Source organism: Nerophis lumbriciformis, linkage group LG13, assembly GCF_033978685.3.
Source record: "Nerophis lumbriciformis linkage group LG13, RoL_Nlum_v2.1, whole genome shotgun sequence".
NCBI classification, from domain to species: Eukaryota; Metazoa; Chordata; class Actinopteri; order Syngnathiformes; family Syngnathidae; genus Nerophis; species Nerophis lumbriciformis.
In genome coordinates, this window is record NC_084560.2 from 43,700,202 (window position 1) to 43,712,960 (window position 12,759).

Sequence of the window (12,759 nt, forward strand, 5' to 3'; positions counted from 1 at the left end):
AGAAAGGACTTCTTTCATTTAAGGTTTGTGATAAACCATCAAACTCATTCGTTAAAAGGACTCTATAGTAATATAAAGCGAATTTTTCTGGACATTATCATGCAAGAAAAGTTTATTTTTGGGACCGCGATCACCGCGTAATGATTTTTAAAGGTTGCATTACAAACATTTAACTGTCCCATGTGATCAGCCAGTGCGATTGGAAATCCATGCTCAATTATTGCCTCCGTAAATAAAACTTCGGGCGGGTGCGGGCGGATGGCGGGCGGATGGCGGGCGGGTGCAGTTCTGATCAAACGTTACATCGGGTGGATGGCGGATGGTTGACGACTTTCTGACGCGGTTGCGGATGAAATAAATTGCCTATCCGCGCATCTCTAATACACAGACACATTTTTTTCTCTCAATGTGGCCCCCTAGTCAAAATAGTCTGGCATAGATTTAAGGAACTCAATAAACTCAACCAAGTCTTGCCTGCTTTCTCTCACATTCTAGCTCAACTGGTCTACTGATAAAAATCCATGTTGTCATGAATTATTGACCTATTTAAGGCTGCTATTACCCAACCTCAATTGTTCCACTCTGCAACTTATCTTGAGAAATATTGCATATTTTGCATTTTCCCACTATAAAAACAGTTGCTATCTTTGGTAAAAGGCCATAAGACAATACTGAATACTTTATCTCAATGGATGGATCTGAAGTTGTTAATATATTTCAAGCATTGAAAGTACAAACATATATATTTACATACCTGCCAACTACTCCGGTTTTCCCATAATTAGTACGGTTTTCATCAACCTATTCCGGGTTACGGTTGCAGTGATAAAAAATACGGTTTTTCATTAATTAAAAAAAATACTTTTTTTTAAAGTTTTATTCACGAAATCGCGTAACAACAATGACAATCGACACTGCTTCCCCTAACTTCCTATCGAGCCATTCCGAATGCCATGCGCGAGGCTATTTATAGCACCGCTGCCAAGCACGAGGCACCAGTGGCCCATTGTTTCCAAACGAGCGAACGATCATGGAATCAGCCGGAGAAAAATCGCAAACGAGTCTTAAACCGAAAAGAAAACTGCAGTCTTTCCGTGAAGAATATTCAAAAGCCTATCCGGGAATAATTATCCGTTCCAAAAAGGGTGAAAACTACGCGAATTGCACCTTGTGCAGACAAGATTTTTCGATCGGACACGGAGGAATTAGCGATGTAAAAGACCACGTTGGGACAAAAAAACACAAGTCTAATGCCGTTGCTAGCGATACAAGTGGAAAACTTTCAACGTTTTTCGTCGCCCAAACAGATTCTTTGGATGTGATAAATGCCGAAGTTTTATTTACGGAGGCAATAATTGAGCATGGACTTCCAATCGCCTTCCAATTTTAGCCACAAAAAGGTATTGACACCAATGTTATCTATTGGAATTGTTTAGTACTGTTATACTGTTAAAAGTGTTTATACTATTTATGCTTTCAAGTCCAAGTTGAAGAAATCTTGTAAAATGTTGACAGCATAACTACCAAAATACAGAAGTATGTCCTTAATATTTTTGCAGTGCTATTTCTGTTGAAAAGTTAAAATGATTACATTAGAGATGTGATGTGCCACTTTTCAAGTGTCTGATGGCTTAAATTAATTTTCATTAATTTTTCATATTTTGAATTCTTTTGAAAGGCTTACAAAAAAACTACATTTGAATTGTAATTCCATGCTATTGACAGGACTATTAATTTGAATGAAGTTAGCTTACCATGTTTACAGTATGATAATTGTGATAGAAATGTGAATTTTAGGCACAGAATATTTTTTACAATTGAACAAGGCAGTAGATTATACAAGCTTGGACAGAAAGTTAATAATGACACCAATTTTTTTTTTTATGGAATTGTTTAGTACTGTTTTACCATTTGTTTACTGTAAAAAGTGTTTATACTGTTCATACTTTCAATTAACAAATTGAAGTCTTGTGAAAGGTTGACGGGATAACCGGCATTAACTGTCAAAATAATTTCAAACTATTGAAGTTAGCTTACAGAATAAACATGTCAATCAACCCATATGATTTTCGCTGTAATATTTTTGTTTTGAAAAGTCACTGTGACTGATAGAAGAGTGATGGTTTTAGCAACATTTTAACCTGTCTGAATGCTAATAATCATTTTGCGTCCTGGACCTACCGGGGCCTGCGGCCCCTGGACCCTGGCTACTAGGTTTTTCTGATTTCAAAAGTTGGCAGGTATGTATTTATATATATATATATATATATATATATATATATATATATATATATATATATATATATATATATATATATATTAGTCAATCTTAAGCTTGCACAAGAGTTATCTATACATTGTACAAAAACAATAATAGTTAACATTACTATAAAAACGTGTGCCAACTGTGTCAAGAAATTAGTTGTTTTTGACAAAATATCCAATCTCCAGTAGTAAATTGTATATACAGGTAAAAGCCAGTAAATTAGAATATTTTGAAAAACTTGATTTATTTCAGTAATTGCATTCAAAAGGTGTAACTTGTACATTATATTTATTCATTGCACACAGACTGATGCATTCAAATGTTTATTTCATTTAATTTTGATGATTTGAAGTGGCAACAAATGAAAATCCAAAATTCCGTGTGTCACAAAATTAGAATATGACTTAACCCAACCATGCAAATTTTGCATTTCCTTTGGAAATCGAGGTCCCAGAGTCTGGAGGAAGACAGGAGAGGCACAGGATCCACGTTGCCTGAAGTCTAGTGTAAAGTTTCCACCATCAGTGATGGTTTGGGGTGCCATGTCATCTGCTGGTGTCGGTCCACTCTGTTTCCTGAGATCCAGGGTCAACGCAGCCGTCTACCAGCAAGTTTTAGAGCACTTCATGCTTCCTGCTGCTGACCTGCTCTATGGAGATGGAGATTTCAAGTTCCAACAGGACTTGGCGCCTGCACACAGCGCAAAATCTACCCGTGCCTGGTTTACGGACCATGGTATTTCTGTTCTAAATTGGCCCGCCAACTCCCCTGACCTTAGCCCCATAGAAAATCTGTGGGGTATTGTGAAAAGGAAGATGCAGAATGCCAGACCCAAAAACGCAGAAGAGTTGAAGGCCACTATCAGAGCAACCTGGGCTCTCATAACACCTGAGCAGTGCCAGAAACTCATCGACTTCATGCCACGCCGCATTAACGCAGTAATTGAGGCAAAAGGAGCTCCAACCAAGTGTTGAGTATTGTACATGCTCATATTTTTCATTTTCATACTTTTCAGTTGGCCAACATTTCTAAAAATCCCTTTTTTGTATTAGCCTTAAGTAATATTCAAATTTTGTGACACACGGAATTTTGGATTTTCATTTGTTGCCACTTCAAATCATCAAAATTAAATGAAATAAACATTTGAATGCATCAGTCTGTGTGCAATTAATAAATATAATGTACAAGTTACACCTTTTGAATGCAATTACTGAAATAAATCAAGTTTTTCAAAATATTCTAATTTACTGGCTTTTACCTGTATGTATTGTACTTAGTATTTTACTCCATTGCTAAGCTAAGCTTCAACATCAACTCTTTTTGTAATGGCCAAGCGCTTTCACTTCATTTTATTTCATAAAGCCTTTTCCAAAAATCTGTGAGTTCATATTTAGTCAATGGTGCCATGTCTCTAACTATAGTCGCTTAAATCGTGTTAACTTACTGCAACAAAAAAGTGGCGTAGCGTGCCACAGACCTGGACTTGAATGCAGATGCAGAATGCTGCGGTCCTCCCGGTACAACTTTGGTCACTGTGTGGTCTGCCTGCCCTCTCCGTCTGTCAGATCCACTCTCTGTATAGCACGGCAAGCCCCAGCATGCTGAAGAGGAAACAGAGCTCCCGGGTCGAGACCCAGCCCATGACCGACTTTGGGCCAGATGAGACCCTAGCAGACAGCGCGGACATCTTCTGGATCAACAAACCAGTGAGTTCACCGCTGGGTCATTGTGCCAATATGAAGTCTTTGGTACAGTACGTAGAAACTTAAGCAACCAATGATGTCGTCTCCCGCTTGCCGCAGTGGGTGCACACCCTGCTAAGAGCCTGCGCCATCATCAGCGTCATCTCGGTGTGCATGAACACCCCCAAGACCTTCGAGCATTACCCACCTTTGCAGTATGTGACGTTCACGCTGGACACGCTGCTCATGTTCCTCTACACGGCCGAGATGATTGCCAAGATGCACATCAGAGGAATCATCAAGGTAGCGCCCAGTGGCGTTTTTATATATCAAAAAAAAAAATTATGTATGGGTATTTTTGCCTGGTTGGATCAGACAAAATGGAGTTATCACCCATGGGGCAAACATACAAAAAGGGTGCCGTAATTTGTGGGATGCGTGGCAGTCCAGAAGCTCAGGTTGGAATTTAGTCCTTTCAAAATGTATATGTGGGGCGAACATCAACCCATCCCTCATCCTCCACATTATACTATTCTTTTGTCTTATTTAAAAGCATGGGAAGGTGAATATTCAAATATATGATGTAATATGTTATAATAAGTAACTTAAGCTATGAGCAGCTACACAACAGCTATGCATACAATAGACATACTTGCCAACCCTCCCGGATTTTCCGGGAGACTCCCGAAATTCAGCGCCTCTCCCGAAAACCTCCCGGGACAAATTTTCTCCCGAAATTCATGCACACAATATAAACAACGTACCTGCCCAATCATGTTATAACTGTAGAAGGATGGAGGGCGAGTTCTTGGTTTCTTATGTGGGTTTATTGTTAGGCAGTTTCATTAACGTCCTCCCAGCGCGGTAACAACACACAACAACAGCAGTCACGTTTTGTCTACCGTAAAGCAGTTCGTCTGCCGTAAACAGCAATGTTGTGACACTCTTAAACAGGACAATACTGCCATCTAGCGCATTTGATGAAAGCACTTTTGTGCGTGCCACACAGCATTGCATCATCAGTGAGGGTGTTCAGCATGGTTAGAAAAATAGTGACAAATAGAACAAGGATGGACAATCCAACCCTTAACTCAACAATGAGTAGATGAGTGTTATGTGTGTGTATATGTGTAAATAAATGAACACTGAAATTCAAGTATTTCTTATATATATATATATATATATATATATATATATATGTATATATATATATATATATATATATATATCTTAATAAGGTTATCCAAAAAATAGTGCTCGATACCGTAGTAGAGCGCAATATATGTATGTGTGGGAAGAAAAATCACAAGACTACTTCATCTCCACAGGCCTGTTTCATGAGGGGTTCCCTCAATCATCAGGAGATTTTAAGTAAGTAAAGTAAGTAAAATCTCCTGATGATTGAGAGAACCCCTCATGAAACAGGCCTGTAGAGATGAAGTAGTCTTGTGATTTTTTTTCCCACACATACATACATATATATGAAATATATATATATATATATATATATATATATATATATATATATATATATATAAAATACTTGACTTGGTGAATCCTAGCTGTAAATATACTCCTCCCCTCTTAACCACGCCCCCACCCACGCCCCCCACCCTCCACCTCCCGAAATCGGAGGTCTCAAAATCTCTAAGGCAGAAGCGTATCAGAGAGTATCCAGTAACAAACGTGTCCGCACCATTTAACCTACTGCAATCGTTATAGTTGCAAATTACTTACAAAAACAAATTCTCTAAGGCAGAAAGCGTATAAGAATGTATCCTGTAACAAACGTGTCCGCATCATTCAACTTATAAGCTTAACTCAATTATTATTGTGGCCTCTATAAAAAAGCAATTACCACTTTACTTCAATACAAAGACAGTATAAGTCCATTGTAGACGGTTAATAATAAATAGGTTAAAGTTTTTTATTTCTACCATTGTTCTCTGAGTCATTTCACTTGATCAAGCCTTTTCTAATATTATTTTGTGCTGATATCGTATCGGCTCAATATCGGTATTGGCCAATGCGCAAGGCTCCATTATCGGTATGGAAGTGGAACAGTGGTATCGGGACACCCCCAGTGAATATAACTGCAGCTTTTTGCCACTTCAAATTCCACCTTATTAATATTTAGCTGTGTAATTCAATCAAGTAAAAGTGTTTCCTCTGAGGGAGACAGATGCATCCAGGAATGGACAGCTGGCTGATGAACAGCCCATAATCACCACCATGAAAGTGTGGAAAGGCTAACTTAGCAAATTGCGGATAATAAGCAGGGAGGCAGATGAGGACAGATTTGATCCACAAACTGCTAAAAAAACGGAATAAATGTTAATACATCTTCATCTGATGTGGCACAAATGATACACTTTTAAATATTAAAGTGATACTGCAAACAAACAAGTAGTTCTATGCTTTTGTATTTGTCAGTGTGGCTGTCAAAAACACGGTGTTTATCCTCCTGATTTGTAGCTTTTCTTTCAGGGGAGGCTTTTTTTTTTTTACTCTCCTCCTGCAGCCAACGTCCCCTTGACATTTCACTTTGTTTATACCTCAGGTCTTTTGCTGTTGTTTTTTTTATTTGCCCTTTTTTTGGCTTATCACATCGAAAGCAGGTTGCTTCTTACTTCTCCGCATTTGCAGATCACTGAAATTGTGATTTATTTATTTTTTTAACATTAGATTTGCACGTAATGTAGAACCGTATCTACCTGCTGAACCCTCTTCGTGGTGTCTTAGCTGAGGGCTATTGTTGCACATCTGCAGTATCTTACAAAAGCAAGCGTTTTGTTATATCACCTGAGGGGAAAATTCTACAGAAAGTAAACTTTGATATACTTAAGAGTAGTCAGTGTACAGCTTGTATAATAATGTAGCTTTACTATCCACTAAAATGTGTCAACATGCATCTTTTAATGCATAAATAGCTGGCAACACTAGTGAGTAGTAAGATAAATGTCTTGCGTACAGTATCATGGCGGTGGTAGCAACACGGGGGAGTTGCTGTTTATTAGGGGAAAACATAACCCTATACCAGGGGTCGGCAACCCGCGGCTCCGGAGCCGCATGCGGCTCTTTGATCACTCTGATGCGGCTCAGCTGCATACTTGCCGACCCTCCCAATTTTCCCGGGAGATTTCCGGATTTCAGTGCCTCTCGCAGAAAACTCCCGGGATTAATATTCTACGATTTTCACCCTAACAATAATACTAAGGGCGTACCATGATGGTACAGCATTCAGCGCCTTCTACAATCTGTACAAACAGCGTGCAAGCCCAGCCTTTTGTTGTATGCATCTTCTACTTGCACACGTAAGTGACAGCAAGGCATACTTGGTCAACAGCCACACAGGTTACACTGACGGTGGCCATATAAAACAACTTTAACACTCTTACTAATAATGCGCCACACTTTGAACCAAAACCAAACAAGAATGACAAGCACAGAACATCTGCACCTTAACACAAGAGAACAAATACCCAGAATCCCATGCAGCCCTGACTCTTCCGGGCTACATTATACACCCCTGCTACCACCAAACCCCACCCCCACTCTTACTAATGATGCACCACACTGTGAACCCACACCAAACAAGAATGACAAACAAATTTCGGGAGAACATCTGCACCGTAACACAACATAAACACAACAGGACAAATACCCAGAATCCCATGCAGCCCTAACTCTTCCGGGATACATTATACAGCCCCCAGCCCCCCTCCGTGCGTCGGTTTAGGTGTGCGGGGTTTGGTGGCAGGGGTGTATAATGTAGCCCGGAAGAGTCAGGGCTGCATGGGATTCTGGGTATTTGTTCTGTTGTGTTTATGTTGTGTTACGGTGCAGATGTTCTCCCGAAATGTGTTTGTCATTCTTGTTTGATGTGGGTTCACAGTGTGGCGCATTATTAGTAAGAGTGTTAAAGTTTATACCGCCACCGTCAGTGTAACCTGTGTGGTTGTTGACCAAGTATGCCTTGCTGTCATTTACGTGAGCAAGCAGAAGTCCCATACCACGTGTGGCTGGGCTGGCACGCTGGATGTAGTGGGCGCTAAATGCTGTACTATCACGGCACGTTCGAGAGAATAGTTTCCCTGAAAATCGTAGTATTCTGGAAAAATCGGGAGGGTTGACAAGTACGACACTGTCAAGCACCATTCATACAAAACTCGAGACCCTTGGTTTATACATAGCACAAAGAAAAAAAAACAACTTTGTATGCAGTTTCATTTCATTTTAAATTTCAAAAGATTTTTGTGGCTCCCATTGATTTCTTTGATTTGTGAAACTGGTAAAATGGCTCTTTGACTGGTAAAGGTTGCCGACCCCTGCCCTATACACACCTCAAAGATGAAGTGTCTTGCCGCAGGGGAAGGTGATGGAGTGGCCAAGTTTGTCTCCTCCAGACTTGAACCCAAATGATGTAAGCCCCACCAGTGATGTCATCACAGGGAAGTGGAACAACCTGTGCAGCTAACAATGGCGCTCATACTTGTGTGGCCGACTATTTATACACTAATTTTGAGTCGATAAAAAATATATACTGTAGGGATGTAACGATAAACGGTATTAATGATAACCGCAGTAAAACTCCCGACGGTTCGTATTACCGTTTTAAATTCAAATGAATGAAAAACAGTGATTGATAAATGCACTTTGATAAACTCACGGACTGACTGGTGCCAGCTTGTTAGGTTAAATGCTAACATAAAAATAGAGAGACATTAACGTCGTTCCCCATTAAAGGGGAACATTATCACAATTTCAGAATGGTTAAAACCATTAAAAATCAGTTCCCAGTGGCTTATTATATTTTTCGAAGTTTTTTTCAAAATTTTACCCATCACGCAATATCCCTAAAAAAAAGCTTCAAAGTGCTTGATTTTAACCACCCGTCCATTTTCCTGTGACGTCACATAGTGAAGCCAACACAAACAAACATGGCGGAAAGAACAGCAAGCTATAGCGACATTAGCTCGGATTCAGACTCGGATTTCAGCGGCTTAAGCGATTCAACAGATTACGCATGTATTGAAACGGATGGTTGTAGTGTGGAGGCAGGTAGCGAAAACCAAATTGAAGAAGAAACTGAAGCTATTGAGCCATATAGGTTTGAACCGTATGCAAGCGAAACCGACAAAAACGACACGACAGCCAGCGACACGGGAGAAAGCGAGGACGAATTCGGCGATCGCCTTCTAACCAACGATTGGTATGTGTTTGTTTGGCATTAAAGGAAACTAACAACTATGAACTAGGTTTACAGCATATGAAATACATTTGGCAACAACATGCACTTTGAGAGTGCAGACAGCCCAGTTTTCATCAATTAATATATTCTGTAGACATACCCTCATGTCAGCAGGCCAGGGAAGCTAGGGTCGATATTCTTCTCTTGATCATCTTCGGGACGGTGTGAGCCAAGACATCCAGGGGGTTTAGCTCGCTCGTCTGCGGGAACAAACTGCCGCCATTGCTTGCCGTGCTACCGAGGTCCTTTGTCCCTGAATTGCTGACACACTCCGGCAGATTCAATGGGGGTCTGGCGGCAGATTTCTTTGACTTTATGGTTGGAAATGCATCTGCTTTGAGTGTCGCAGGATATCCACACATTCTTGCCATCTCTGTCGTAGCATAGCTTTCGTGGGTAAAGTGTGCGGAACAAACGTCCAATTTCTTGCCACTTTCGCATCTTTGGGCCACTGGTGCAACTTGAATCCGTCCCTGTTCGTGTTGTTACACCCTCCGACAACACACCGACGAGGCATGATGTCTCCAAGGTACGGAAAACAGTCGAAAAAACGGAAAATAACAGAGCTGATTTGACTCGGTGTTTGAGAAAATGGCGGATTGCTTCCCGATGCGACGTCACGTTGTGACGTCATCGCTCCGAGAGCGAATATTAGAAAGGCGTTTAATTCGCCAAAATTCACCCATTTAGAGTTCGGAAATCGGTTAAAAAAATATATGGGTTTTTTTCTGCAACATCAAGGTATATATTGACGCTTACATAGGTCTGGTGATAATGTTCCCCTTTAAGAAACAACATACCCACAATCTGCACGTACAAAACCCAAAACCATTGAAGTTGGCACCTTGTGTAAATGGTAAATAAAAACAGAATACCGTATTTTCCGCACTATTAGCCGCACCTAAAAACCACAAATTTACTCAAAAGCTGACAGTGCGGCTTATAACCCGGTGCGCTTTATATATGGATTAATATTAAGATTCATTTTCATAAAGTTTAGGTCTCGCAACTACGGTAAACAGCCGCCATCTTTTTTCCCCGTAGAAGAGGAAGCGCTTCTTCTTCTACGGCAAGCAACCGCCAAGGTAAGCACCCGCCCCCACAGAAGAGGAAGCGCTTCTTCTTCTACTGTAAGCAACCACCCGCCCCCGTAGAAGAAGAAGCGCGCGGATATTACGTTTCATTTCATTTGTGTGTTTACATCTGTAAAGACCACAAAATGGCTCCTATTAAGAGACACGCGTACAACGCAGAATTCAAACTCAAGGCGACGAGACGGAGCCGGCCATTTTGGATGCCGTATTTGCCCAACTTGTTAATTCAGACACTGAAGAAAAATTCGAAGGATTTATGAATGAAGAATAACTTCAGAAAGTGAGCGTTATGTTTATTTTGTGTGTTGTGACATTAACGTTCGAGCAACATTAAGTTGGGAGTGAACAGAGTTGTTAGAACGCTGGTTTTTAATATATTATTAAAGTTTGACTGACCTATCTGACTGTTTTTTTGACATTCCCTTTAGCGCAGTTAGATGCGGCTTATAACACGGGGCGGCTTATAGGTGGACAAAGTTTTGAAATATGCCGTTCATTGAAGGCGCGGCTTATAACCCAGGGCGCCTTATGGTGCGGAAAATACGGTACAATGATTTGCAAATAATTTTCAACTTATATTCAATTGAACACACTGCAATAACAAGATATATAAAGTTCGAACTGAGACACTTAATTTTTTTTTGCAAATAATCATTAATGTAAAATTTAATGACAGCAACACATTGCAAAAAAGCCACTCTCTCGTAACACGTGGCTTGGCATTGTCTTGCTGAAATAAGCAGGGGCGTCCATGAAAAAGACCTTGCTTGGATGGCAACATATGTTGCTCCAAAACCTGTATGTACCTTTCAGCATTAATGGCGCCTTCACAGATGTGTAAGTTACCCATGTCTTGGGCACTAATACACCCCCATACCATCACAGATGCTGGCTTTTCAACTTTGCGCCTATAACAGTCCAGATGGTTATTTTCCTCTTTGGTCCGGAGGACACGACGTCCACAATTTCCAAAAATAATTTGATGTCCGTGAATGTCACGTTCTTGCCTGTAGTCTTTGCTTGAGCAGGAAGGGATGGGTATCGACTGGGGCTATAACTTGGGTGTCTTGAGCGTGACTGTGGGTGAAAAGCGCACCCTAAAGAGAGACATCGGAATTCCTCCCACAATAAACACTCCCAGGTGTGACAGGAAGCTGACTGGGAAGCCTTTCATGCCCAATTGAAACTATTGGCCCAGGCTAGGAGATGTTCTATAGAAGAAACAGCCCACCTGTTAAGTGGTGATTATATCCCGAAGCCAAACCAGTTGGCATGTAGGGATGATGAAGTGTCACATACTTTGTTATGGGACTGTGTATTGTTTTTAGCATTGCCTTTCTCATTACCATTCCAAAGTAAAAAAAAAATTGTTAAGTGCTAACACAATACAATAGATGTCCAGCCTGGTCGATCAGTGTTTCAACCAATAAAGTCGGTGATACAAAGTTATTATACTAACCACAATGTGCCATATTTGATAGTAAAGTAGAGTGTGTATTGTTACTTGCATATTTTGACCCTGCCCTTGGTTGCTTTAACAGTTTTTTTTTTAACTCATTGTAAGTCACTATGATGCTGCTGTTGTATATAAACTGTGTGGTCAGGTGTGTGTGTATGTGTGTGGAGCACAAAGAAAAGCCGTAGGCTGTCTAATTCTCTGCTGCATGCCATTAAAAGTGTTACATTCTTGTTGTTCGAGTGTTAACTGTTGATTTGTTCTGTTGCCATTTCCTCTTCGCCTCTGCCCACAGGGGGATAACTCCTATGTGAAAGATCGTTGGTGCATGTTTGACGGATTCATGGTGTTTTTCATCTGGGTGTCCCTGGTGTTGCAGGTAGATTGCGACATTTATTATTTTTACTGCGCTTGTTTTTTTTTTTGTTTGTTTATACAACCCCTAAACTTGCTTATGCAGCTTTACTTAAGGCATGTTACGGCTTCAACCATCCCGCCTCTCTTTGTTTTGAGGTGTTTGAAATAGCGGAGCTGGTGGATCAGATGTCTCCATGGGGGATGCTGAGAATCCCCAGAGCGCTCATTATGATCCGGGCCTTCAGGATCTACTTCCGCTTCGAGCTTCCTCGCTCCCGCATCACCAACATTTTGAAGTACGACATTGTGGCAACTGATTGCATTTTTCTTAACAAAATGGAACGCGCATGAGGAAGTAGGCCACTATAATGTGTTTGTGTTATTTCTTCTTGCTGACAGGCGCTCCGGGGAGCAGATCTGGAGTGTGTCTATCTTTTTGCTGTTTTTTCTCCTGCTCTATGGAATTCTGGGTGTTCAAATGTTTGGAACGTTCAACCATCACTGCGTTACCAATGACACACAGAAAGGGTAACTCAACATTTTTTTTATCTACATCCGATTGTTGCTTTAGTGGCTAACCAGCCAACCCCCAACACGCCTCATTGTGCTGCTATACATCCATCCATCCATCCATCTTCTTCCGCTTATCCGAG

The 12,759-nt window shown here is 40.7% G+C and overlaps 1 protein-coding gene across 5 annotated transcripts in view; it reads left to right on the forward strand.

Annotated features, from left to right (window-relative positions):
- nalcn (sodium leak channel, non-selective) overlaps window positions 1-12,759 on the forward strand; it is a 333,104-nt gene that overhangs the window by 25,012 nt on the left and 295,333 nt on the right. For 4 of the 5 annotated variants that reach the window (XM_061970749.2, XM_061970750.2, XM_061970748.2 and 1 more), the window contains 5 exons: window positions 3,832-3,972; window positions 4,069-4,251; window positions 12,045-12,128; window positions 12,263-12,402; window positions 12,506-12,634. In XM_061970749.2, coding sequence (XP_061826733.1) covers window positions 3,832-3,972; window positions 4,069-4,251; window positions 12,045-12,128; window positions 12,263-12,402; window positions 12,506-12,634 — 677 coding nt within the window. Of the gene's footprint in view, window positions 1-3,828; window positions 3,973-4,068; window positions 4,252-12,044; window positions 12,129-12,262; window positions 12,403-12,505; window positions 12,635-12,759 lie in introns of all 5 variants that reach the window. The other variant, XM_072914538.1, reaches the window with a different exon arrangement.